We start from the raw sequence: 24,463 nt of genomic DNA, 5'->3' as shown, positions 1-24,463 counted from the left end.
TTGAAATTCTAAATGTAAAATTAACATTGTTAAACAGTAGGTAAGTGTTTGTTCTTATCATTGGTTCTTTTTCAGCACCATTTGTAAAAGAAGTTTGGGGATTACACATATGTAAAGGAAATGTTTGAATCCAAGTATTGTCACGTCGTGCTAGCTCTTGAGAAACTTAAAAGCAAAATGGATTTGTGACTGAAATACAGGATGTTAATCAGCAAGAGTCTGAAAAATTGGATTTTTCTTTTGTTTAATTCCATGTATTCAATTTGAAGGTATAGGACTTTATATAGGCAGACACTTAAAGATCTAGTTATTAACCTGACCAGTCCCTGAAGTTGTCCAAATGTAATGTTGTTCCAGATGTTAGTGGTACTGCTCCTTGTTTATATTATTTCTCAGCAGCTGTTAAGCTGTTTGAAAAAAATGACTCAGATGGGTGGTACTGGTATTTGATGCAGAATCTGCCCCCAAGGGGCATGTAATTACATAAATGCGCCCAATAAGTATCATTTTATCAGGACAGCAAACCAAATAACATTCCTTCAGCCTGATGTAAATTGCAAAGGGCAAATGTTATCACAGCCTCTTGACAGGACAGGCTGTATTGAATCTTATGACATATTTTTTTTGATCAAGAGATATAAAATTATACAACTTTTTTTTTTCTTTTTCCCCCTTGTCTATATATGAAAGAGAAATTTTATCCTCCTGATGTATGTGAACACACAAGCTTCACTTGTGTGAATAATCCTTTCTAAATAAGCAAGCTACTTTTTTGGGGGAAAGGTGTGTACATGAAGATCACAGTATCACAGTATGTTTGGGATTGGAAGGGACCTCAAAAGATCATCTAGTCCAATCCCCCTGCTGGAGCAGGAACGCCTAGGTGAGGTTGCAAAGATGAGCTTGTAGATGTGGTTCTGCAGGCATTGTACTTAGGAGACCCTGCTCCTGTTGTCCTTAACATGCTAAAATTACTGGAATTACAGGAATGCAGGGCTGGGTTCCAAACGTGCGGGCTGAATTTTGGTTTCTGAATGCAGCTAGCACTCAGAATTGTACTGGTGGGCTCAGCCACAACCAGCTCATAGGCTGGTTGGATCCTGCTCTCAGGTACAAGTCCAACTGGACAATATAGCTTTAAATGCCAATAGAATTTAGTAGAATATTTGTTTTGACCGTGGAAGATACTTTTGCCATATTTGCTCTGCGGCAGTTTTGTCCATACTGTGGAACGAACACATCACTTCTGAATGCTTTTTCCTGTTCAACCTCTGTTTGCTGTCTGTTTTCCCAGTCATATTTTTTTTCCCCTTTCCCCCGCTTTTCTCCCTCCCACACTCTTCCTTTGGAGTATTAGAAGAAAATTCCTATGTGAAAAATCATGTTGTACTTGTAAGTTCCAGAAGCTTCTGCAGCAGAAAACTGAGACTGTTGTTCTGTCTTTAAAAAAAGGAGGAATGCATATTTTCATCTATAGCTCTTGCAGCGTGTATTATTCTCCTGCAAAGCTTTATTTTCTTTCAACAATTACCTGTTTCTCAGCTCACTAGTGGAAGAAACCACAATTGTATGTATAGTCCCTGAAATAGGTTCTGTATGGTTCGTTCTCTGTGTTAAGGAAATGTACTACATTGAATGCGTCAGAAAATCAGCATTCCTTGATACAAAGATAGATATGTGATAAAGAGGAGTAAACCTATTTAACTTTTGGTTACTGGAGAAATCATTGTTTATGATTTTGTTAACTATAATTTGAGGGGTGTGGGTGGTAATTTTGTAAAAAATCGCTTCCTGGCATTTTAACTGCATTTTTGTTGCCTACAGAGGTGCCTGGTGCTTCTCTAATTTCTGACAGATACAATCCGTAAAACTTGGGTCAAATAGGAACACAGCAGTAAAATATGAAGCCTGACTAGAAAAGAACAGAAAAATCACACTTCAGTAAAACTTTGCAGAAATTTATCAATAATACTGTGCTCAGTGCTCTGTGTTAAGAAGTAAATGCGAGTGGAAGAGTTCCTGGAGATTTCAAGCGTTGTCTTGATTTGAGCATTTCAAAATACTCCATAAGCCTTGTGCTAACACCCGGCAGCTAAAAAATGATAGAGACGTGAAACTAAGTCAATGTTTTGGGGTTTTTATGACAAAGAACTTAAAGAAGTTGCAGGTTACTCTTTTCAACACAGTAAAACATTTCTCCTTTGTTCCATTTCTTTTCTTCCCCAGAAAGCAACTGTGCAACATGACATTTGAAGATTTTGAGAACTACTCTTATTTCTACGACCTGTCTGAGGAAGATGAGTCACCCCAGTCCTCCCTCAGCATTGCCCATATGATTTCCCTTTCCTTTTACAGTGTGGCATTTCTGCTGGGAGTGCCAGGTAATGCCATTGTCATCTGGTTTATGGGCTTTAAGTGGGATAAATCTGTATCCACGCTCTGGTTCCTCAATCTGGCCATTGCAGATTTCATTTTTGTCCTCTTCCTGCCCCTCTATATTACATACGTGGCAATGGGCTTCCACTGGCCTTTTGGGAAGTGGCTCTGCAAAATGAACTCGTTCATCGCGCTACTTAATATGTTTGCCAGTGTTTTCTTCCTGACGTTCATCAGCCTTGACCGCTACATCCGCCTAGTCCACCCAGTCTTCTCCTACAAGTATCGCACTGTAAGGAACACCTTCATTCTTAGTGGGATCATTTGGATGGCAGCTGCAATTATTGGGGGCCCTGCCTTATACTTCAGAGACACAGCTACAATTCTCAACAATGTCACCATCTGCTACAACAATTTCCATGTGAGTGACAGAGAAGTTATTCTGCTGACACATCACATTCTCATTTGGGTGAGGCTTGCATTCGGTTACCTCTTTCCTCTAGTGACCATGGTCATTTGCTACTCATTGCTGATTGTCAAAGTGAAGAGGAGAACTGTCTTGACGTCCAGCAGGCTTTTCTGGACCATCATTGCTGTAGTTGTAGCTTTTTTTGTTTGCTGGACACCGTACCACATATTCAGCGTTGTGGAGCTGTCTGCTCACCACAATGAAAACTTGCACGACTTGCTGCAGGATGGCATTCCCCTCTCCACTGGCCTTGGTTTCATCAACAGTTGCCTCAATCCAATCCTCTACGTTCTGATTAGCAAAAAGTTCCAGGCCCAAGTCAAGACGACGGTCTCAGAGGTGCTGAAGTTGGCCCTGTGGGAGGTGAGCCGCTCGGGGACGGTCAGCGAGCAGCTCTGGAGCTCGGACAACACCCATACACCCGGGCACTATTGTGAAACTGCTCAGTGACTGAGCTTGTCACCATCCCTCTCCAAAAGAGCTGACAGCAGACTTGAAGGTGTTCTTGACTGAACGTCTGACAGTCAGATGTGCATCTTTGCATGTACAAGTTTTGTGTAAACAGCTGGCTTAATTGCACTTGCTGCTTTCCTTGCGAGGTTATTAAAGGACGCATCGTTAGGGTGTGGTGTATTTGCAGTGCACACACAGCCTGAGCTGAGTGTTGTCAGCATAAGTGGAATTGCTCTAACTGGGTTTTTGATGGGGAATGTTGTTGTAATCCTGTTGTTTTGTTGTAGTTCCATACCTCATTGATATAAAAAAAAGCACATAATAATAATATTCCTCCTTGCCATCACTGATGACATGCTTGATCTAGGAATTCTCATCCAAGGGGTTGTGACCATATATCAATGGGTCGATGTCCTTGTTTTGTTAAAACCAGGACCAGTTCTCTTTTAGTGACAGTCTTGACTCCTGATTGTCTCGTATTGCCTTAAGGAGGAATCACCTGGAAATGTGTTTTCTCCAATTGCTCTTATACTCAAAACTAAAACAGGAGAACCCATGTTTTCTGGCCACTTACTCTTGTGATTTTAGCACCAGTTGGATGCAAAATACTGAGCAGATGTTTCATACAGGTATTAGGCTCATTTGAAATGTGCAGAGTAAGGGAAAATGTTTCTTACAGAAGCTGAGATTCAAGGCCTCCCACCATACTTGTTCTCTTTTTATGTTTAAACTTTCAGGCTTAAAAAGGTTCACAACTATCAGTCACTTTTTATTGCTCTGTCAAAAGTAAAGAAATAATATAACATTTTGTTGGCTTTAATGCAAATCTTCTGAAAATGGGCAGAGTGAATTCAACAATATTCTGTTACAAGTCTGCAGCCGTATCTTCAGGTGTATGTTAAGTGGAGTGGACCAGTTTCTGACACAATACCATGTAATTAAAAAGTTGAATGTGGGATAAAACTCCACCGGCAGTAAAAGCATAAAGCTTTGGGTGAATTTGAACTGTTTTTTTTTTCCTTGTTACTGGCCTAGGTATATAGAATAAAACTGCCTTTCAGACAATCTGCCTAGTTTCTATGGCCTGCCAACAGACGTAAGTAGCATTTATACTGTAAAAGAGGCCTTATATGTAAATATATTTGCCTTTATATTATACACATATGCATGCACGAGCCTATCCAGCATTGGTAGGTGTACAAACAGAAACAGCCTGGCTGTGGTTTGTGGCTGTTTCTTTGGGCTTTGGTTTCGGAGTTTGGCAGAGTCGGGCGGGATCAGTGGAATTTCAATGTATTTAACTTCGGGCTGGAAAGTTCCTAAGCAGCATTTTCCTTTGAGTCATTTGCTGCCTGGCACATAGCGACTAATCATAATATTTTGGCACTGTGCTGCTGAATGTGCCTAAGTCAACCGTTTTGAAGTTTTTCTTCACATGTTCCCTGACGTCTTTCTAAGAATGATGTATTAGTGCTACTCTCCTGACTGTACTCCAGGTGAAGTAATAAAATGTTGTTTCTAAAGAGTGTTCATTTGCTTTTCTCAGCAGCAGTGACTGTCTAGGCTTAGAACAGCTCTTTCCTAAAGATTCTGGAAGGTGAAAGCAAGCCCTGACTCTCTTTGCTACAGGAATTAAGGTTTATGTCAGCTATATAAAGGGCTTGATTTTCAAAGGGGCGAACATACACATCTTGCATAAATTATCAGAAATCATAACACTGTGACTGAACTGCTAGAATTGACTTAGCAGAAGCAACAGCTAAAGAATTGGCACAGGCAGGATACTGTGCATTAATTACAAGATGAAGCAGGTCCTTTAGGAGTTAAGTTTATGGACAGTGCGGATGAAGCCCATAATTGTACTTACTTTGAGTTGTTAAATCATCCTTTAAACCTCCAGCAGGCAGATATTACCTTTTTTCTGAGACAAAGTATAAAATAAAGCACTGCAATAAACTGAAGTTGGCAGGTCTTTAAATGAAGAGGGCCTGCTGTGCCAGGTAACCACATACAGATGCTTTATGAAAAAAAAAAAAAGGACAAAAAGAGTCATTTTAGCTGCTACTGTCAGGCTTTGGCACTGAGCGCCTTCATCTCAGAGGGACCAATGTGGCATTTAAAAAGCTTCCACTTCATTATTACAATAAATTCTGTATCTCAGTCCAAGAGAAATCTTATAAATGTGACTTTGTCTAACAGCTTGGCAACTTTGACAGCTTTTAAATTTGTATCATTCCTATGGATAGTTGTTGGAAAACAATTTAGTTCTGATAGGTTCTTTACTCTTAAAAAAAAAAAAAAAAAAAAAAAAAAACAACCCTCAAAAAAAATCAATCTAGAAACCAACCTCAAGCCAAGTAAGCAGATCAAACTGCTGTTAATTCTGCTACTTTGCATATTAATTGAACACCTGTTATTTTGTTCTTTAGCTGGAGCATGCTTCAAGTAAATTCTCCACTTGCATGAGCTGTAGGATGTGTTACCCGCACCCCCAGGCTGGGGGCAGGACAGCAGATGCCTTTGAGCTCTTGTGGAAGGTCCCTGCTGCCCCCTGGTCGCATCTGAGCTCATAGCACCTGGCAGGGTCCTTGGGATGTGAAAGCAGGAGTTTTTATCAACACCATAATTTACTTTACTAGTTAAGCAGCCCTAGAAAAAATGCAAAATTACATTGCACACTTTGCCATCTTTAGCGTATTGCAGCTGCTTCTAACTTCACCTATACTCCCTCACAACAGCCAAGTTTTAGTTTTCAACTAAAGCCACAGTATATTTGGTTAGTCACCACCCTTACTAAACAAAAGGAAAATACACTGTTCAACTGCTAAAAAGTTCCTTGCACTTTGCCTGAGCTCTGTACTTTTCCCTTAAAGCCATCCCTTCTTCTAGAGGAATTAACAGCAATTTCCAAAGATGCAACTTCCCCCAAAATGGAGTAAAGCATTTCAGATTTTTAAAGCCAGGTAAATGTTAAATCTGGATTGACAGCAAATTTCCTCTGGTCAAGCTCTTGGGTGCTACAGTGGGGTGTTGGAGCAACCCTCAAATTCAGTTTTAGCTTCTATCTTACCCAGATTTTGAATTAACCACAAACACAGCCCAATTTTTGCAATTACATTTATTCTAGATATATCAAGACTTAAATCTTATTGAAAGCAGCTACGTCCATTGATTGTACATAATCTTCAAAAGCTGTTATTCTCTCTTCCAGCATATCTGTTCCAACTTTATCATCTTCAACAACACACTGGATCTGAAGCTTTTTGATACCATAGCCAACTGGTACTAGCTTGGCTGAAAAAAAAAAAAAAGAAAAGAAAAAAGAAAAAAAAAAGACATTTAGTACTCCTTGATTGGTAGAATCTCTTCAAAATGCAAATCTAATATAAGCAGTCTGCAGGAATACATAAAAACCATGATTTGTTGCATATTCTAGACTGCCCAATCAAAAACACAGCATTCACTACAAGGTGGTCAGAAAGGATGTTTTTGTGGACCCCCTCAGTGATGTGGGTGCACGATAAAGTTTTAAAGCCCTTAAAATCTGTATTTGAATCTTAACCTGGCCACTGCACCAATGCACCTCTTCGACTGTTTCAAGATCCTGAAGTACTGTATTTTTTAATACCCACATTTTCGGATCAGCAGTGCCCACAAGGTCTTATTAATGCATTAAGGGACCGCACTATCTCCCCTCTGCCTGCTTTTCTACTTACAGGATCCCCAGACCAAGCCATCTGCTTGAATGCTGCGAACGCACTCCTCTAGCTTGGCCATGTCTGTCTCATCATCCCAAGGCTTCACATCAAGCAAGAGCGATGATTTTGCAACAACAGCTGGTTCTGGGGGAAGAAAATCACCATTAAAAGCTGGGAAATTTTCAAAAACTTATCAATATACTTGCCAACTAACTTTACAAAAACTTTTCCAAATTCATCAAGAACCTCCTCACATAGCTGTGACAGGCCTCTTGTAGCACCATACATTTCTAAGTATTTAAGCTATACATATCCTAACATTCAAGATGCAGATATATGTCCTTGAGAAATAAGGCTCAGAAGAAAACACAGCTAAAGAAGCTAAGATTGTTTGTTACATAGTAAGTCCTGCTCAGAGGATCTGAGAAGGAGCTTAATGCTGTGTAACAGTTTCTCTTCCACAGAGGGAATACTGCAACTGTTACAGTTCTCAACAGTTCCAGACCAGTAGCTGTGGAGGGACTGGCATATTGCAGCTTCTCTCAACGTTCAAAGAAAATCCTGGTGTTTTCTCAATTTATACACACAGCTCAGCCTCTGGGTAAGTCAAGCAAGGGTGTATTAAGCAGGACAAAAATGGCCAAGCTCACAGATAATTCAAGTGAAGCTCATTACTTGTTTATCTACTACAGTTAATCAGTGTTTCCAGCCATCTTGTTCAAATATAAGAAAATTAACCTAAGCTTAAAAGTTCTTGGTAGACATACTTTTGGACTTCTTTGATTCATACTGGGCCAGACGCTCCTCCCTCAGTTTCTTTGCTTCTTCACTTTCCTGAAAGAGAATTCCAATATCACAGAAAAGCACCAAAAGCCCGCATCTTTCAACAGTTACCAAAATGACTGGCTCAGGCAAAAACAAATCATCACAACTGTCAGCCGAAAGATGGTGATTTTTTGTTTTACTCATCATGTAACCAGTCAAAGTTAAAGTAGACAGTTCAGCCCACTGCAACACATTCCTTTCTAACCCTGAGTTTTGACTTTCTGAGCTTCTCTGTTCTGTAAAAACAGCTGAATTTGAGAATTCCAAGCAGGATTTGGTTTTAAGGTCACAAATTTAAGTAGCTTAAACTAGTTAAGGCAAAAATCTTCACACCTGGGTATTTCTCAAAACCACAAAAATACAAAGCAGTCACAAGTACCTCCTCATCATCGGATCCAAAAAGATCAATGTCATCATCATCTTTGCTATCTGTGGCTGCACCTGTTGTGTCCTCAACATCAGCAGGGCCGTATTTCCCCAAAGCCTTCTTTACTCCTGGCAAGCTGAAAGGAAACAGCAGGTATTATGAACCTACCCAAATGCCAATTTGTCAATCAACCTACAAGTGCATTAATAGTAACAATGCTGTGTTTAAAAAAAAAAAAAAATCACTAATTCTGGTACTTGAAAACAAAAACTCCCCAAATAAAATCTTCAGCGCTCCTGACAATACGCTAGTTGAGATTACAGCAAATCCCCTATTCAAACATTGCTCCTCTGAACTGACATGATCCTGCCCAACACTGCTGCTCCACCTAAGTATATAGTTAGAAAAAGCTTTCTACTGGAATAATTTATCTGCACTATATTCTGTGTAGGAAGTTATCAACTTCTTGTTCATGCTTCCCTAAAAATGTTTTCATTTGTTTAAAAACTGACACTGACAGAAAACATGTTGTTGCAAGGTAACTCTTTGGAAGTGTCAGTGAATGCTTCTCTCAGCTCTCAACAGCATGGGAAGGACCAGAACCCCCAGAATAAATCCTCTCGTATAGTTCTGTGGTTTTAGCATTAACTGTTTTTCCTCTGAACTGCTGTTAGAAGAGCCATAAAAATCAACTTTAATTTTCAGGAACTAAAAGCAGTTTCCACGGAGTGGACTTGGTGAAGCAAATTAAAGATCTCAGTCCTTTTTAGTATTAAGAGCTTCGTAAATGGACTCGTGACTGAGCCACCCAACTTTATGAGCTCCCTCCAAACAGGACTGAGGCACACAGAGGAGGCAGTGTAGCGATACTGACACTACCTATGCTGTACCTTTTTAGAGAGGCCTGCAGTCTCCATGGATGTCAATACAGCACCTTTCATGAACACTAAAATCACTAAAAAAGAAAAAAAGATAACATTTGCTTTCATATTTCCTCTTCTTTATATGTTTCTGCATTGCAGCCAATTGTTTAATTTTCCAGGACTAAAAACCTGAATGAACTATTCTCCTTAGTTATCATCTATATACTGTATAATTATCTTAAAGACTCCTATAGTACTTTCTAAACCATTTTGGTGTTGCCTTAACGCAGTTTACTGGCAAGTAACTTCCAGCTTTCACCATATTTATCTGTGTAAGTGGTAGCAAGAAAACTCAAACCTTTTTTATGAGCTTCAGCAGAAATGTCAGCAACTGGACAGGGACGTAACCTGGTTGCCTAAATTCTAAGTGAAAAGTGTAATGTGCCGACAGAAGTTGGCTCTGCTTCTAGAGCAGCTCCTGTTCCAATGGCAACACAAGATGCCACGTGGTGCCATTGAAAAACACTTTTGTTCAAATTTAAAAAAAAAAAGTAACCCTTCATAGTCAGCACTTTTATTCCAAATTTGCAGTTCAACCATACCTTGCCTTTTGCTTTTCGTATGACTTAATATGATTGTACCACCGAAGAGCATGACACAAGTCTGCAGGAGGTGGGGTGGCGATCGCTTCGAAGACTGCAATATCAGCCTGAGAAGGGACGTACCTGCGGAGAATAACCCGAAATTAACCCCAGTTCCTCGGGGCACACAGGAAGGCGAAGCAGCGGCTACCGAGGAGCGAAACACTCCCTGTGAAGGGCCCCCCGGCCCGGCCCCGGCAGGCCTGCGGGCCTCACCGCGGCCTGGCCGGGCTCGGCTCGCCTTCCCCAAGGCCCAGCACTCCCCCAGCCGCCTCTCACCCCTCGATATAGCTTCTGTCAGCCAGGAAATCATTGAGGACCCGGAGGCCAGCGGCGGACTTAAGGTCCCCGAAGCCCATGACGACCCAAACACGAGGCCTCGCCGCCGCGCAAAGAGGCCCAGCACGCTCTGCGCCGCCTTTATATAGCACTGAATCCCTCCGCGGTTGCGCACGCACACTTATCCCTCCGCAAGAATGAGCCGTGAAGTAGTTCCCCACGGGTCGGCTGCTCTGGCACAGGGCGTGCGGCGGACAGGACATCAGAGGTGCGGGGAAGGATCGGAGTGCTAAACGTGAAGTTAGCGATAAAGCCCAAGGAGCCCGTCAGTATCACAAGGGTACGGGGACATTTCTTGCACTGTCCCCCCCCGCCCCGCAGGCACCAGCGGAAGTCGTCGGAATTGGAGGACGAAAGGAGCGGAATAAGACGGAAATTGCCGATTGTGGCGTGTGTGACGGTGGCCGAGAGGGCGCTGCTGGAACGGCGGAAATTGCCGAGTTCCATCGTTCGCCGATAACCTGACGGAAATCCCCGAAGCGGTAAGTCCCGAAGATTGCCGAACGCGCACGTCGGAAAGCGACACAGGTCGCTGCGGCTGCCCTTCCGGAGATTGCCGAAGGAGGCTCCGCGCGGCGGCGGAAAGCGCCGAGCCCGCCGCCACAGAGGCCGAGGCGGAGCGCAGCCCGGGCAGCGGCGGGGAAGGCCGAGGTGAGGCGGCGGGTAACGGCGGGGGCGCATCCGCAGCGCGGGGATCTCCCGGTGCCCTTGACGGGCTGGGCGGCGGGCCGGGGGCTGCTCGGCGGCGCCTCCAAGGTGACCCCCCCGCCGGCCGTGCCCTCGGCCCCGGAGCCTCTGCGGGCGCTGGTGAACACGGCCGGTTGTGGTGGAGCTGCCGCCCGGGCTCGGTGGGTTGGTGGGTTGTGCTGGGCCGAGCTGTTTGTCACCGTAACCTTCACTGTGTTGCCTGTAAGGTGACGTGTGTTTATATCAATTGTGGGTAGTTATAAAAAGAGAAGCATATCAAATGGCTTCTTATTTCTCCGCACGCATGCCTTTTTGCAACTGGAATTGAAGAGAAGCTGCCGAATTAATGTATACTGTGATTAAGTTTTAAAAGACGTACCCATCATTAACTAATTGACAAGGGATAAATGCTTTCTGACCACCACGAGGGGACGTTTTTCAAGTTTTAGATCCTTCTGCATGACAGGAGGGAGAGAGAATATTTAAGTAATACATTGTTTAGAGGCAGAGTGCTTAGTTTGTATTTACCTAATAATTAATAGATGTATTGTAAGTAAGAAACCAATTATAACTAACATCAATTATTCCTTAGTACAGATGTACGTCAAAATTTTCAAAAATTGTAATGCATATGTAATAATTATGTAAATATAAGCAACACAAGAGCATCCGGTCCTTGGAGGATGATCCCCAGTGTTCCCCAGCGCTGATAGAATAAAGAATGCTGCTTAACAGTATAACTTACTTCGCTGTTCAGTTTATTTCTTTGTTTCAATATAGAGGTTTTTATTCTGCCTGTTTAAAACCTGTCAGCAAACTGATAACACCTCGGTGCTGTTTTCTCTCCCACCAAAAGCACGATGCTGCGACTGCCGGCTGTCCGCAGGGCCTTAGCTGGGGTCACCCAGGCCTCCAGAGTCTGTGGTGAGTGTCTCTTTTGATACTTGTTTATATGATGATAAAATCCACCTATATGTAATTGACTTATTGAAGAGCATGTATGAGTGCTTTGTTTGCAGCCCTGGAATTGTATATTACCCTGTTTATGGAATTGGAGTTGTATCAGTGCTGTATAACTGTACGATAAGGAGCGTGGGGTCTGATGGTTTGCGTCTGGTGTAACTGAAAGTTTTTGTGTTCTTTTTCCGTGTCTCTCAGGACGTACAACTGCAACAGCAGCCAGCAACCAAATAGAGGTGTTTGTGGATGGCCATCCTGTGTTGGTGGACCCAGGAACCACAGTACTTCAGGTGTGGGGAGTAGCATATGGAATTTTTCTTGCACTCCCCATCTTGCTTCTTGGCAGCATGTTCTACATAGAAAAAAACCCCAATCCTTTGCATTGTTCCTTGCAGTTCTTTCGGAGTGTTTTCACTCTCTGTGATGCAGTTTCCCATGGGAGAAATCCTTCAGGGAGTTCAGTGTTTGAAAAAGAAGCATCTGCTGCATATTGCCTAAAAGTAAATGCACGTGACATGAATGCCAACTTTGATAAATTCTGGTTGGAATTCTGTAAATTTTGTCTTTTATTAAAGTGGTGTCTCAGCTAAATGAGAGATTGTCTCCTTGATTATTAGTTTTTATGATTCAGAATGCGGATCCTTTGCTGCTTTTATTCTTCTTGATGTGGGAAGAAATGGAAACTGGATCTTCCAGCCCATACGCAGCATTGTTGCTTTTCAGGCCAAAATTTCAAGTAGATCTTATTCCAGTCTTCTTTTTAAGAAGCCATTAAATGGGGACATGGTATAGTGAGTTAGAACATTAAAGTACATAGTGTTTATTTCAAAATATATCCCTCATTCTTTGGATATAAGTTTTCAAATCTTCTTTTTATGCACTTCAAAGAGTGCATGTGTTCTTTAAAAATATATTTGTATTGTTAGTGTCCTATCTAGTAGAGAAAGTTGTTATATTCTTGGAGGAAAGAATGAAAGATCAGTTCTTCTTTCTTCGATCAGTTACAAATTTTGGAAAAAATATATTTGGAATTGATAACTTGGCATATTTCTGCTGGAACACAATTTTTAAATTTATGGTCATTTCTTAAGATGAAAGGTTGAATACGCTATATTCCTGAGCACTAACACTGATTCTTTGCAAAGCTGAATAATGTTTTATGAGGTGGAACTGAAAGGTCTAACTAAAATAGAATTTTCCTTTGTTTCTGATCCTTCTTAGGCTTGTGAAAAGGCTGGAGTTCAGATACCTCGTTTTTGTTACCATGATCGTCTCTCTGTTGCTGGAAACTGTAGGATGTGCCTTGTGGAAATAGAGAAGGCTCCTAAGGTATTGTATGTGTTTCATAGGAATTGCAGTTTTCCACTGTGCTTAGGGCCTAGTTTAAATCTTGTAATTCATTGTTTGTGCTATCATTACCGCACAAAGTGGTGTCATTCAGCTGCTCAAAGTGGTTTTTTCCCTTCTCCTCGCTGGACTACAGTGATTGCTTATGGATCAAAGTCACGTCTCAGTATCTTACGGATAATCCTGCTCCTGGACTGAGCATTTGATAGCTTTGCTTTTTCAGTCGGGTGTATTTTCATGTTCTGTAATTCAGGCTTCAATCACACACTTTCAGCTGATATTACACAAACAGTAAACTTCAGATAATGTATGAATTCAGCTGTATGATTAGTGTCTGCAGGTTTGCTCTAGCTAAGAGAGATTGTTGTTATTTCTTAGTTTATGCTTTAATGCATTATGTACCATTGATGTCTGTTGTAAAATAGTAGTTGACTCCTGGACTGAACGCTGTCTTCAGCAGTATTAAGAAATCTATGCGGTTAGTTGACACATTAATTTGGAGCTCAGTCTTGGATTTCACCTTTAGTTTCACGTATAAAACTCTCTAGCTCACCTCAACTCAAATTCCATAGTTTGTGCTTTGTGTCTCTGGAAACGGGTTATCCCTAAAGGTGATCATCTATCTCATAATGTGATTGAAAGTAGAAGGGATTCATTTTCTGAGCAGGAGTTTTTGCTAATTTTGGAGTAATCTTGTGAATAATTTTATTCCAAGACTCTTTATATAGGCATCGACCAAATAAATGTCTCATAAATGATGCATACTCTGAACTTCAGTTCTAGAGGTTTTGCAGATCTCTGCTGAATCTGTTTGATTTGCCTTTATGCCTGTTACAATTGACTTTCTTCTTGCTATAAATACTTGACTGGGAACCCAGAAGTGTAAAATTTTCAGCTTTGAAAATAAATAAATCGTAACTAATATAACCTTTTTATATAGCAGATTATTAAGAAACATGACCTCTAGTGACTTTATTGGTTAGATTTCCTTCTGTTTCTTTTTTTTTCCTTGCAGATACCTTTTTATTTCTCCAACATGTTAAATTAATAACAGATGCCTATGGAAGAATTTGGGGGGAGGGAGAGATGGGGGTTTGTGCCCATGTTGAAAAGAATTTGTTGTGTTAATGCTTGCTTTATCTGATGAATGCAGCCAGTTGCTGCTTGTGCCATGCCGGTTATGAAGGGCTGGAACATACTGACAAACTCGGAGAAGTCCAGGAAAGCAAGGTACCTTTCTTTGAGTGTCCCGTAGCTGATTAGTTGCACTATCTTTTAGATGATGTGCAGTTAATATTAACTTTATTTTGTAAACACAACAGAGAGGGTGTGATGGAGTTCCTGCTTGCAAATCACCCGTTGGACTGTCCTATCTGCGATCAGGGTGGAGAATGTGACCTACAGGTACAACATCCAATTAAATTGTGTAGACTTATGTATTAATACTCTTGTCTTAGATGAAATTGTGCTTTCCAGCAGACTGGGAATATCTGTTTTCTGTTGTCTGTTCTAGGATCAATCGATGATGTTTGGCAGCGATAGGAGTAGATTTAGAGAGGGAAAACGTGCTGTGGAGGATAAGAACATTGGCCCATTAGTCAAAACAATCATGACACGGTGTATACAGTGCACACGATGTATCAGGTAATGTTCTTTATTTTTCACTGCAGAGAGTAGTGAAAACACCATGGCCTCATGGTGTTAGTGCCAGAGTCGATTTTAAAACGTGAAGTGATTTCCTCAGCCACCGCTGCAAGATTTGTTTATTCTTGACAGCCTCTGATAGCGGTACTTATGCTCTTCTGTCGTGCTGAGATTCCATACCAGCTAACTTGAGCCAGATGGCAAAGAATACAATGTACTTGCCTGGCTCTAGAAATAACTTGTTAGTTAGGAGTAAGCTTGGACTCGGACTGTGAAATTCAATGAGCGCTGAACGGCTGTTTTTTGTTTTAAATCTACCTAGTTTTTGTAGCCACATCTGAATGGAACCCTGCAGGTGTCCTGACTGATGTATCGAAACAACTGCTTTCTTCTTTGAGGTGTATAAACTAGTGTTTTATCTTCAGAAAATGAGATAAGGGTTGAAAAATGTGCTGTGTTGCTGTTGGACATCCCAGATTTGTTTTTTTCATTCTTCTTGCATCTACCAGGTTTGCTAGCGAGGTTGCAGGGGTAGATGACTTGGGAACAACAGGAAGAGGAAATGACATGCAAGTTGGTACTTACGTTGAAAAAATGTTCATGTCTGAGTTATCAGGAAATATTATTGACATCTGCCCAGTTGGTGCTCTTACCTCCAAGCCATACGCCTTTACCGCACGCCCATGGGAGACAAGGTATGTATGTTAACTCATACTGAAGATGCAGCTTTCTCTGCTTCTGTCATACTCTTTATCTTAGAATATGTTCATCTATGATACTGTGGGTTTTGTCTGATTTTTATTCTCCGCATTTTTGTTGTAGACTTTCCAGAGGCTGTATCTAAACTAAATTCTGTTATTGACTCACAGCTCATTCAAGGAAAGGAAGAATGTTATTGTTTGTAGGCTATTCTTCCTTTATTTTTACTCTAAAATGTTTTGGACTTGTAGGTTGTACTGATTGCTCAGTAGAAGATTCAAATTTATTAACTCAGTAATTGTTGAGGATAGTATTTAAAATATCTTGTGAAACTAAGCTCTTGTGTATATATAAAGCTAAACCTATAGCCCTTTGTTGTTATTGTTGGTTTGTTTGTTATGTAGTCTGCTGCTTGTATAATGAAAACTGCAAATTTGTTGTACTGAACAGGAAGGTAGAATCAATTGATGTTCTTGATGCAGTTGGAAGCAACATTGTAGTGAGCACAAGGACTGGAGAAGTGATGAGAATTTTGCCAAGGCTGCATGAAGATATCAACGAGGAATGGATATCTGACAAAACAAGGTGTGTGGGAGGTTTTTAACACTATAATTTAAGTCCTTGTAAGCTGTTAGAAAGCTCAGTCCTAGAAAAGAGTACACACAATTATCTTTGCTCGTTAGTAATATTAGTAATGTTCACTCAGGTTTGCTTATGATGGTCTGAAGCGTCAGAGACTTACTCAGCCCATGATCAAAAATGAGAAAGGACTCTTTGTTTATGCCTCATGGGAGGATGTCTTAACTCGTGTTGCTGGTGTGGTAAGAAGAATTTTTGATATATGCAGCGTAAAATTAGTTTCTAAAGCTGACATACTAAAATGATTAATATGAAAACAGTCATATAGTAAGGGGCTTTTTTCCTTTAAGGTCAGAAGGGAGCATTTGACTTTTAATCCATTGTATTTCCACTTAAATGTATTCTTTTGAATATTATTACCCTTTTTGTGGATTAGACCATTTGAGGAACTTCATCTTATCATGATTTCATTTGGGGCATTGGGAGAGAAATTACTTTTATTTAAATAGGAAACTAAACTGTTCCTTCAGAAATCTAGGAGAAGGCAACTTTCCTGAATTAGTCTGATGTATCTGAACACTTATTTAAACTGGGCTATCACCACTTTTGCATCAAAGCCATTAATTCTGTATTAGTTATATCTGAGTTGTGCCTGCCTCAGTGCTTTCTCTATGTGGTGATGGATTCTGCTGCTCAAATGAAGTGCTGCATGACTGCTCTGTATTTTGATTAAAAATTTGATGTGGGACAAAGTAGAATTGAGTCACTGTAATTGAACTTTCCTCAAGGATGTTTTTGTCCATGGTAGAGCAGCAGGGTTTGTTAGGAAAGCTATTGCTTCTCAGAGAATACCTGTGAGCTGAGTTTACTCCCTGAGCTTGTGTCACGGGAGTTTGTATTCTATCTGCACTGTAGCTTCATTAAAATAGGAGCATTTACCAATCCTCCTCTCCACACCAAATGAGAATTGGCCACATCTGAGCAATAACTCAAGTGCAAGAGAGCTGCAGAGAATACAGAGAACTGTTCTTTGGTTATCACGAATTCTGAAGGAGCTGGAGTTGCTGTCTCGCAGGAGTCAGACACCGCTGGGCAGTTTGTGCTACTCCAGGTTGCTCTGCTGGCTTGGGCACATCCTCATGTAACAAACATTCACCTGGGCCAAATGGGAATTTATTTCAATGGTTTCTTTGGCTGATGTTTATGGTTTCTCTTTCCCCAGCTACAGGCTGTCAAAGGTAAGGAAGTAGCAGCAATTGTAGGAGGACTGGTGGATGCAGAAGCGCTGATAGCTCTGAAAGACTTGCTGAATAGAGTAGATTGCGATACGCTCTGCACCGAAGAGGTCTTCCCTACTGCTGGAGCTGGGTAAGAGTTCGGGCAAAGTTTGGCTGTAATAGTATGTTACTAAACTTTCCAGCCTACAGATCATCTCATAGTAAGATTCTGAAATGACCAAGGAGAACAATTGCTGATGCATTGAGCAGGTTTTGTTTGAATTTGATGTTAATTACTAGAGAGTAGTTATGGATTGTGAGTGGATACACAGTCTCTACTACAGCAAGGGTTGCACACTTTACTGTGTGTTGAGGCTACTGCAGTTTAACAGGAGGCTACTGAAAACCAGTTACACTCCGTTGTAAGCTGGATAATTGAGTTTGTTTCTATTTGTGTTGTGAAAAGAGTGGTACAGTTATGACCTTGTAGACTGTAATAGCAGACAAGGCTGAAGATAAATAAAGGAATTACAATGTGGATATTTTCTACATTTAATGTTTTGCTGTGTCTGATAATCACAAAAGAGCAAAGCTCTTTTAATTTGGGTTAGTAATTTGGATTGAGAAATCTCTTATTTCCCTTCCTCTTCCCAAGATGAAAGAATATTTTGAGCATCTAGAATCTTCACTGCATCTCCATTCCTTCTCTTTACTGAATTCTCATCCTCTTCTTAAACCTTTTTGTCACAGCACAGATTTACGCTCTAACTACCTGCTTAATACCAAGATTGCTGGAGTGGAAGAAGCAGATGTCCTGCTTCTGATTGGCACCAATCCGCGCTTTGAGGCCCCACTTTTTAATGCCAGAATTCGGAAGAGGTTTGTATTCCTTGGTGGTGAATAAACACGCAAATCCATCTGGATTTGATCCAGCGCTCAGGTGGAGCTGCAGGCAATTGGTTGAGAGCGTTCGGCCAGATGGACGTGCTGGATTTAGTTCACCTTTTAGTAAAGGGAATGATGTTACATGTGTAGAAAGATGATGTCGCTTCTCCCTGTGGTGTATAGCTGTGATTTGTTCATTCTCGCTCTGACATTTTGTGTAAGTTCATATACACAGACATTTTGTTCCTTTGTTACATTACACAGACACCTCAGATTTTCTCTCTTGTAGAAGTTCTTAAAGCATATTCCTTAAAGAATTATTTTCAGCATCCGTTTGCTGCTTTTCCTATTGTTGCTGGAACAAATCAGGCTTGCCGATTTTAGAAGCAGTCAGTCAAGTTTGTTATTTTCTTTGGCAAGTAATGTGTCTTTCTCAAACTTCTGAATGTAGCTAATTCAACTTTAACAAGATGTCACAACTGAGGTTTATAACAGCCTTGTCCTTCCTAATGCTGGGATCTTCCAAAAGACATCAGTTAAACAATAGTGGTCTTAACTTTTTTGAGAGGAAAAAATGCAATGAAATTTTTGAACCATTTATGCATTTTTATAAGTATGTGGTATGAGAAGCTGCAGAAGTGCAATGTTTCTAACCAGCTGTATTTTTCTCTGTTTATCTAAGTAGATCTCTAAAACCATGAGCACTTGTCAAATTCAGAATGATTTTCTCCTGCAAATGACTTGTAACTTAAATTCTGAAGTAACTAAGAGTTAAGTCAAGCTAAATAAACCTAAAAGTAGCTGTAGGTGAGGGTTTTTTTGTTTGGTTTGGTTTGGCCTAACACTTGAAAAGATAAAGTTGTAGCACCTCATTTATGCAGGTTTTTTACCCACTGTACTTGAAAAAGTTTGAGGGGAGGAGGGAGTTGATATGAACTTGTCATGTATAGTATGTTGCTGCACTGGTCCCAGGACGTATGTAGAGAAAATGTCCTTCTAAAAAAAGCTCAAGCTCGCTTAACAGATAGAATAATGCTAAATTGCATGTTACCAAAGCAATGAATGCCATTTAAATTCCTCGGAAAGAATTTGCATCCTATTTCAAGTGATTGCTAAATTTATAAGGAGTGGCTTTTATTTAGTAAAGCTCTGTATTTCTTTGATTTTTCTAAAACGTTTGCTGTCTTTTCAGCTGGCTTCACAATGACCTGCGAGTGGCCCTTGTTGGCTCCCCTGTGAATTTGACGTACACATACGATCATCTGGGAGAGTCCGCACAGATACTTGAGGACATTGCTTCTGGAAAACACGCGTTCTGCAGGGTACAGACAACTTAAGAGCGTGGCTGTTAAATATCACATGTATTGAATAAGAATCCGAATGCCTCACAGATAGATTCCAAGTACTGGGTTGTATAGGGGGTTATTTGATGAGGTAATGATTAGTGTGCACCTGTGTGAACTGTTAAATATATTCAGGTGTGTAAAACTCTGAAGTGCAGGAAACTCCTGATGTATTTCTTCATATAAAACAGGTTGTTTCAGGCACCACTGTTTCCATATAAATGTCTGGTTATCAAGAGTATAGTTCTGTATTGACAGGATAGAGTATAATTACAGCAGTTTGTCTTTGCTTTATCTCTAAATGGAGCAATTACCATTTCAAAACTGGAGCTTTCCATGGAAGACTTATAGTAGAAATTACAGGTTTTATTACATTATCTGCACCAAGAATTGTCTTCAGAGCCTTGGAGTGGATTGCTTGGTTCTTCATTTGCACAGGTCCTCAACCAGGCCAAAAAGCCCATGGTGGTGGTGGGTAGCGCGGCTCTCCAGCGCGGCGATGGAGCCGCCATCCACGCTGCGGTTTCCACCATTGCACTAAATGCCAGGACTAAGAGCGGTGTTGGTTCTGATTGGAAAGTCCTGAACATCCTCCACAGGTTTGCTTTAAAGCTTTTTTGGGAGCCACTTTCATTTAGGCTGGGCCTGCACAAGTTGTGCAAAACGTGTACAGATTTTGTGTACACACAAGCAGCTTATCAGGTTAGAACCTGGAGGGAATATAAAAAATAGAAGTACAAACTAGGAGAAACTTTCTAATAGAAATGAGTTTCTTGACCTGGCAAACTTTTCAGGCTCTCTGTGAGATTTTATTAATCTATTATATTTAAATGCAGAAATTAAAGTTTAAATTTAGAGGTATAGAATATGAAAGAGAGATGGGAGAGGAAGAATTCTGAAATAAAGTCGTGATGTGTTTGTTCCTACAGGGTTGCAAGCCAGGTCGCTGCTTTGGATTTGGGTTTCAAGCCAGGAGTGGAGGCAATTAGGAAAAATCCTCCCAAAGTATTGTATCTCTTGGGAGCAGACTCGGGTTGTATAACACGTCGGGATTTGCCAAAGGATTGTTTTGTCATCTATCAAGGTAATTACTAGATGTAAATTAAGAAATGTTGTGAACTACTATCTGGAGAGAAAGCCTAAACAGTGGCCTGTTCTTACAAACGTATCTGATCCTTTGATAAATTCTAGCGTTATTTTCTGCTAAGAAATAGAACTTCCAACACGTAACTGAGATGCTGGTTACCTATTTCTTAGCTAAAAATGCAGAACTGTTGATGAGTAATAAGGGAATATAAAGCAGTGTGGTCTTCTGGGGCGTAGCTTCAAACCTGGCAGACAAAACGGTGTCGGTTCCCAGCTGGTCTATCATATGAAAACATGGTTTTATTTTAATTCACTAAGCATCGTGGTTCCAGGAGCACCCCAAAGCTGAGTGACTATAGAGACTGAATTAGCATTTAAAACTGCTTGCAGTCTGTTCATTCTCTCCAAAGTATTAGAAAAGCATCTTAGAAACCCCTGTTTTCTGGGAACACAGGGACTCTGTAATGTGTTAGTCAAGCATTTATCTTTATTTGGACTGACTTATGTCTTACGTGGTTGTGTCCTGTTTCTTCTTTCCGTGTATTTAGGCCATCATGGGGATGTGGGAGCTCCCATGGCTGACATTATTCTCCCCGGAGCAGCATATACAGAGAAGGCGGCCACGTATGTGAACACTGAGGGTCGGGCCCAGCAGACGAGAGTAGCAGTAACCCCACCTGGGATGGCAAGGGAAGACTGGAAAATTATTAGAGCTGTCTCTGAGGTACTGTTGCTGTTAGAAATTGCTCCTAATAAAAATACACTGAGAGGTTAAGTTCCTCATACATGGAAAACTGCTGGAATGCATAATGGGTGAAGTCTTGTCTGCAAATTCTTCTGTTCTTCATGAAGTGTTTTAGAGGAAAAGGGTTAGAGGATGCAGTTTTTTGCTTTTTAGAAAGAAAACAACGTGAACTCTGAAGACAGGATCTGGTATCATTAGATAAGGTCAAATACATGCTTACTAGTCACTGGGAAAACATGCATTGGTAATTGTGTCAACTTTTATCTCATGTAGTGGTAAGCTAGGGAAAGTACAAGGGACATCTGTGTGGAAGGAGAACAGTACTTCTTGTCTCTTTTCCTTTATATAGCAGACAGGATAGCCTTGGTTTTTAACACAGGGAAGTCTTAACTGTAGGCATCAGAAGTCCAGCAGCATACTGTGACTTTGCGTCCATTATAGCTGCCTGTGTTTTCAGGAGTGTAGGTTTTTCCTGATTTTTCCTTTAGGTATGTTAATGAATTGGTAATCTAAACCACGGTGTACTAAATCCCTAGACTTGATGGCATTTCTTTCTGTGAATCTCTTAGCTGGCTGGTATGACCTTGCCTTACGAGAACCTTGATCAAATACGGAAGCGTTTAGAAGAAGTATCTCCTAATCTGGTGCGATACGATGATGTGGAAGAGGCTAACTACTTCAGCCAGGCAAATGAATTGTCAAAGGTAACCAGACCCGGAGTATCTGGGCATGATTTAGTGCTGGTATATAGCTTGATGCTTTTTAAGGAAATGGACCTTCTTCGTATGTAGTACTACAAATATACTTGGACCTGCACTGAATGCAGAATTGACTAAACAGATGCTTTGGTAACAAGTTCGTGTCGTAAAGCTGACTTTTTTTTTCCTTTCCTGTTGCAGTTAGTGAAGCAGCAGCTTCTTGCCGATCCTCTTGTTCCACCTCAGCTCACAATAAAAGACTTTTATATGACAGGTATGTGTAGTAGGGCCTTTCCATTCTGCCATCAGCAACACATTTTACTTGGCTTTACAGTAAGATTCTTACAGGCATTTAAAGCTTTCCACTAAGATATGTAAGATTTGGGTCTTTTGAAGAAACAAAATTTTCCAGTAAAATGCCTTTGAATTTGCATAAAGCAGAGACTATTGAACTACATCTTCAACTAAGCATTTTTCTTTATCCTGTTTGTATGCAGTCCTGTGCTAAATCTGTGTCTGTGTATCATTTTGAAAATGAACAGTTAACTGACTGACAAGTGTTTATTTGGGTTGTTTTGTTGCTTTGTTTTTTTCAGACTCAATCAGTAGAGCATCCCAGACAATGGCCAAGTGTGTGAAAGCCGTTGTGGAAGGCGCTCACGCAGTAGAAGAGCCAGCCAGCTGCTAGAGCCTAATCACACTGCAGCCACCTCCATCCAGCTATTTGTTGCAGTTAACCGCCGAGACTCATACCTTTTTTCCCAAAACCCATTTGCTAGGCTGTTGTATTTTCTTCATTCACATTTTCATATGTTGAAATAGTCCTATAACATTATAGGACTGTTGTGTCTGAGAGGACATGCAGCACTCAACGTTCTATACCCAGAGGCGGAGTATATAATGACTGTACACAAATAAATTATAATACTAACCAACCATTACCTATGTAATTCATACAGCTCATGTTTCTTGCGTGAAAAGAGCTCGGTAAGCGACTCAGGAACAAGTCTACATGGCAAAAATACTAGATTGTAACCTTTGTCCAGCATATCCAGGTATCAAGCACTGGCAAGTGTGTGAACTTGTTATTTATAATGCAGTTTTGGAGCAACTTGTCCCTCTTTTGAGTCAAACAACGTGTTTGTTTGTCAGCGTTCAGACCCACCACTGCTCTAGCAGAAACATAAAGATCTAAGAATAGTTTCTCTGTGCACTGATCTTTTTATAGCAAAGTGGGGGAAGGGCTTGTGTGTGGGTTTTGTTGGGGTTTTTTTAAAGCTTTAGTATTACTTCAGAACAGTGACTTTCTATTATGTTGGTTAATGTAAGTTTGTATATAATGTAGCTTTAGATTAATCCTTCCAGGAATCATATAAATGGGAACAGTATCATAAAGCCCTCACTTTCTTTAAAATAAATTAATTTTGCATGAGGAAATAATAATGAGTTGCATGAGAACGGTGCTCTTCTGGTGGTACAAAATAAAGACAACTATTTGCTTTATTCAAACATAGTACTATGCATGTTAAGGAGACATCTGGAAACACTGCAGTGTATTTTTAATGTGGCAGTTCACAGGATTTCATAGCGTGTATGTCCACGTGTGTCCAAGTACAGCACAAAAGCTTCCTGTTCTTGTGGAATGTTGGGAGGATGAGGGATTCATGGCAGGGACATAGCAAAAGAAGAATGTGTGTGAGAACATATGCAAAAGCAAGGCAGTTGGTTTAAGAGCAAAAGGTGAATCCTGTATTCACTAAAACATTTGCTTCTCAGGTTCCTAGGATGAAAACCTTATTTTTTTTCCTGAAAATCCACGTTGTACAAACACAGATTAATTGTTTCAGCTGTGGAACAGGTCAGGTATCACTTCTTCAACATTTATAAAGGTTCAAAAGCTTTAGCAAAGGGGACTTTTTGCCTTAAGTATTACAGCATTATTTAACTCGGGGAGATCTGGCACACATTACCTTTTATATTTCTGAAAGCCCTGCATCCTTCAGTTAGCATATATAGAAGATCCTTATTTCCATTCAAAAAGTGTCCAGTCCTTATCTTGAAAGACAAAAGGACAACTCCATGTGCTTTTACCCTCTTCCCCACCTAACTAGAACTTCTCAGCCAAACTTGATAATAGCAACAAAGCTCTCTACAAATGTGACTGTTGGAAACTAGACGGTAAAGAGCAATCTATGTTAGCACTCTCACCAAGTTTATGGTGTAGCCCTTCCCCTATCTCTTCTGTTTGTTCTGGAGGCTGGACAGTCAGTGCTCAAGTGCACTTTTGCCCAGATAGCAATAAAAGGGGAGTCTGCAAAAGAAAGGAGGTGATATAGCCTGGGCAAAGCATCGGAACAGAAATCTACAGAAACAGGGCTATTCACACAACTTATTTTTGTTTATTTAAAAAAAAAAAAGAAGTTAACAATTAGTGCTGCTACTTGCTGATTCTGAAGCTGCGACCTCAGATTAAAGCAGAACATGATGGGAAGAAGGCAGTGAAGAGCTGGGATGATGGGAGATGGATGTGCTCCAAGTGTTG

General features: G+C 40.7%; 3 protein-coding genes across 4 annotated transcripts; 2 read left to right on the top strand and 1 right to left on the bottom strand.

Moving 5' to 3' along the window:
• Positions 1-2,239: 2,239 nt before the first annotated feature.
• On the top strand, positions 2,240-3,295 carry CMKLR2 (chemerin chemokine-like receptor 2; the record flags this gene model as incomplete). Its single annotated transcript, XM_080347224.1, has 1 exon — positions 2,240-3,295. The coding sequence occupies exon 1, from the start codon at positions 2,243-2,245 to the stop codon at positions 3,293-3,295; it is 1,053 nt and encodes a 350-aa protein (XP_080203350.1). The 5' UTR covers positions 2,240-2,242.
• Positions 3,296-6,401: 3,106 nt separating this feature from the next.
• On the bottom strand, positions 6,402-10,122 carry EEF1B2 (eukaryotic translation elongation factor 1 beta 2). Its single transcript, XM_080346508.1, has 6 exons — positions 9,972-10,122; positions 9,654-9,776; positions 8,201-8,324; positions 7,764-7,830; positions 7,015-7,140; positions 6,402-6,592 (listed from the first exon to the last, which is right to left on the bottom strand). Exons 1-6 carry the CDS (start codon positions 10,049-10,051, stop codon positions 6,438-6,440), a joined length of 675 nt encoding a protein of 224 aa, XP_080202634.1. The 5' UTR covers positions 10,052-10,122; the 3' UTR covers positions 6,402-6,437.
• A 72-nt stretch (positions 10,123-10,194) lies between these two features.
• On the top strand, positions 10,195-22,859 carry NDUFS1 (NADH:ubiquinone oxidoreductase core subunit S1). 2 transcript variants are annotated; one of them, XM_080346507.1, is made up of 19 exons: positions 10,195-10,513; positions 11,575-11,642; positions 11,877-11,968; positions 12,900-13,007; positions 14,179-14,255; positions 14,348-14,429; positions 14,539-14,669; positions 15,179-15,364; positions 15,819-15,953; positions 16,075-16,189; positions 17,170-17,315; positions 17,915-18,043; positions 19,242-19,371; positions 19,831-19,991; positions 20,322-20,476; positions 21,027-21,202; positions 21,793-21,927; positions 22,123-22,195; positions 22,518-22,859. In XM_080346507.1, the coding sequence occupies exons 2-19, from the start codon at positions 11,579-11,581 to the stop codon at positions 22,607-22,609; spliced, it is 2,187 nt and encodes a 728-aa protein (XP_080202633.1). In that variant the 5' UTR covers positions 10,195-10,513; positions 11,575-11,578; the 3' UTR covers positions 22,610-22,859. The 2 variants fall into 2 exon arrangements, with proteins under 2 accessions (XP_080202633.1, XP_080202632.1); XM_080346506.1 differs by having other exon boundaries at positions 10,195-10,682.
• The last annotated feature ends 1,604 nt before the right edge of the window (positions 22,860-24,463 follow it).

Source organism: Nesoenas mayeri, assembly GCF_963082525.1.
Source record: "Nesoenas mayeri genome assembly, chromosome: 6".
In the NCBI taxonomy this organism is placed as follows: Eukaryota; Metazoa; Chordata; class Aves; order Columbiformes; family Columbidae; genus Nesoenas; species Nesoenas mayeri.
This window is presented reverse-complemented; position numbering and strand designations above follow the sequence as displayed.

Coding starts and splice junctions, on each gene's coding strand:
- EEF1B2 (XM_080346508.1), bottom strand. CDS start 10,051: ATGGGCTTCGGGGACCTTAAGTCCGCCGCTGGCCTCCGGGTCCTCAAT. Junction 7,141..7,763: donor TGAATCAAAGAAGTCCAAAA/GTATGTCTACCA, acceptor TTCTTCCCCCAG/AACCAGCTGTTGTTGCAAAA. Junction 6,593..7,014: donor TGGCTTGGTCTGGGGATCCT/GTAAGTAGAAAA, acceptor TTTTTTTTTCAG/CCAAGCTAGTACCAGTTGGC.
- NDUFS1 (XM_080346507.1), top strand. CDS start 11,579: ATGCTGCGACTGCCGGCTGTCCGCAGGGCCTTAGCTGGGGTCACCCAG. Junction 16,190..17,169: donor TAACTCGTGTTGCTGGTGTG/GTAAGAAGAATT, acceptor CTCTTTCCCCAG/CTACAGGCTGTCAAAGGTAA. Junction 18,044..19,241: donor AATGCCAGAATTCGGAAGAG/GTTTGTATTCCT, acceptor CTGTCTTTTCAG/CTGGCTTCACAATGACCTGC.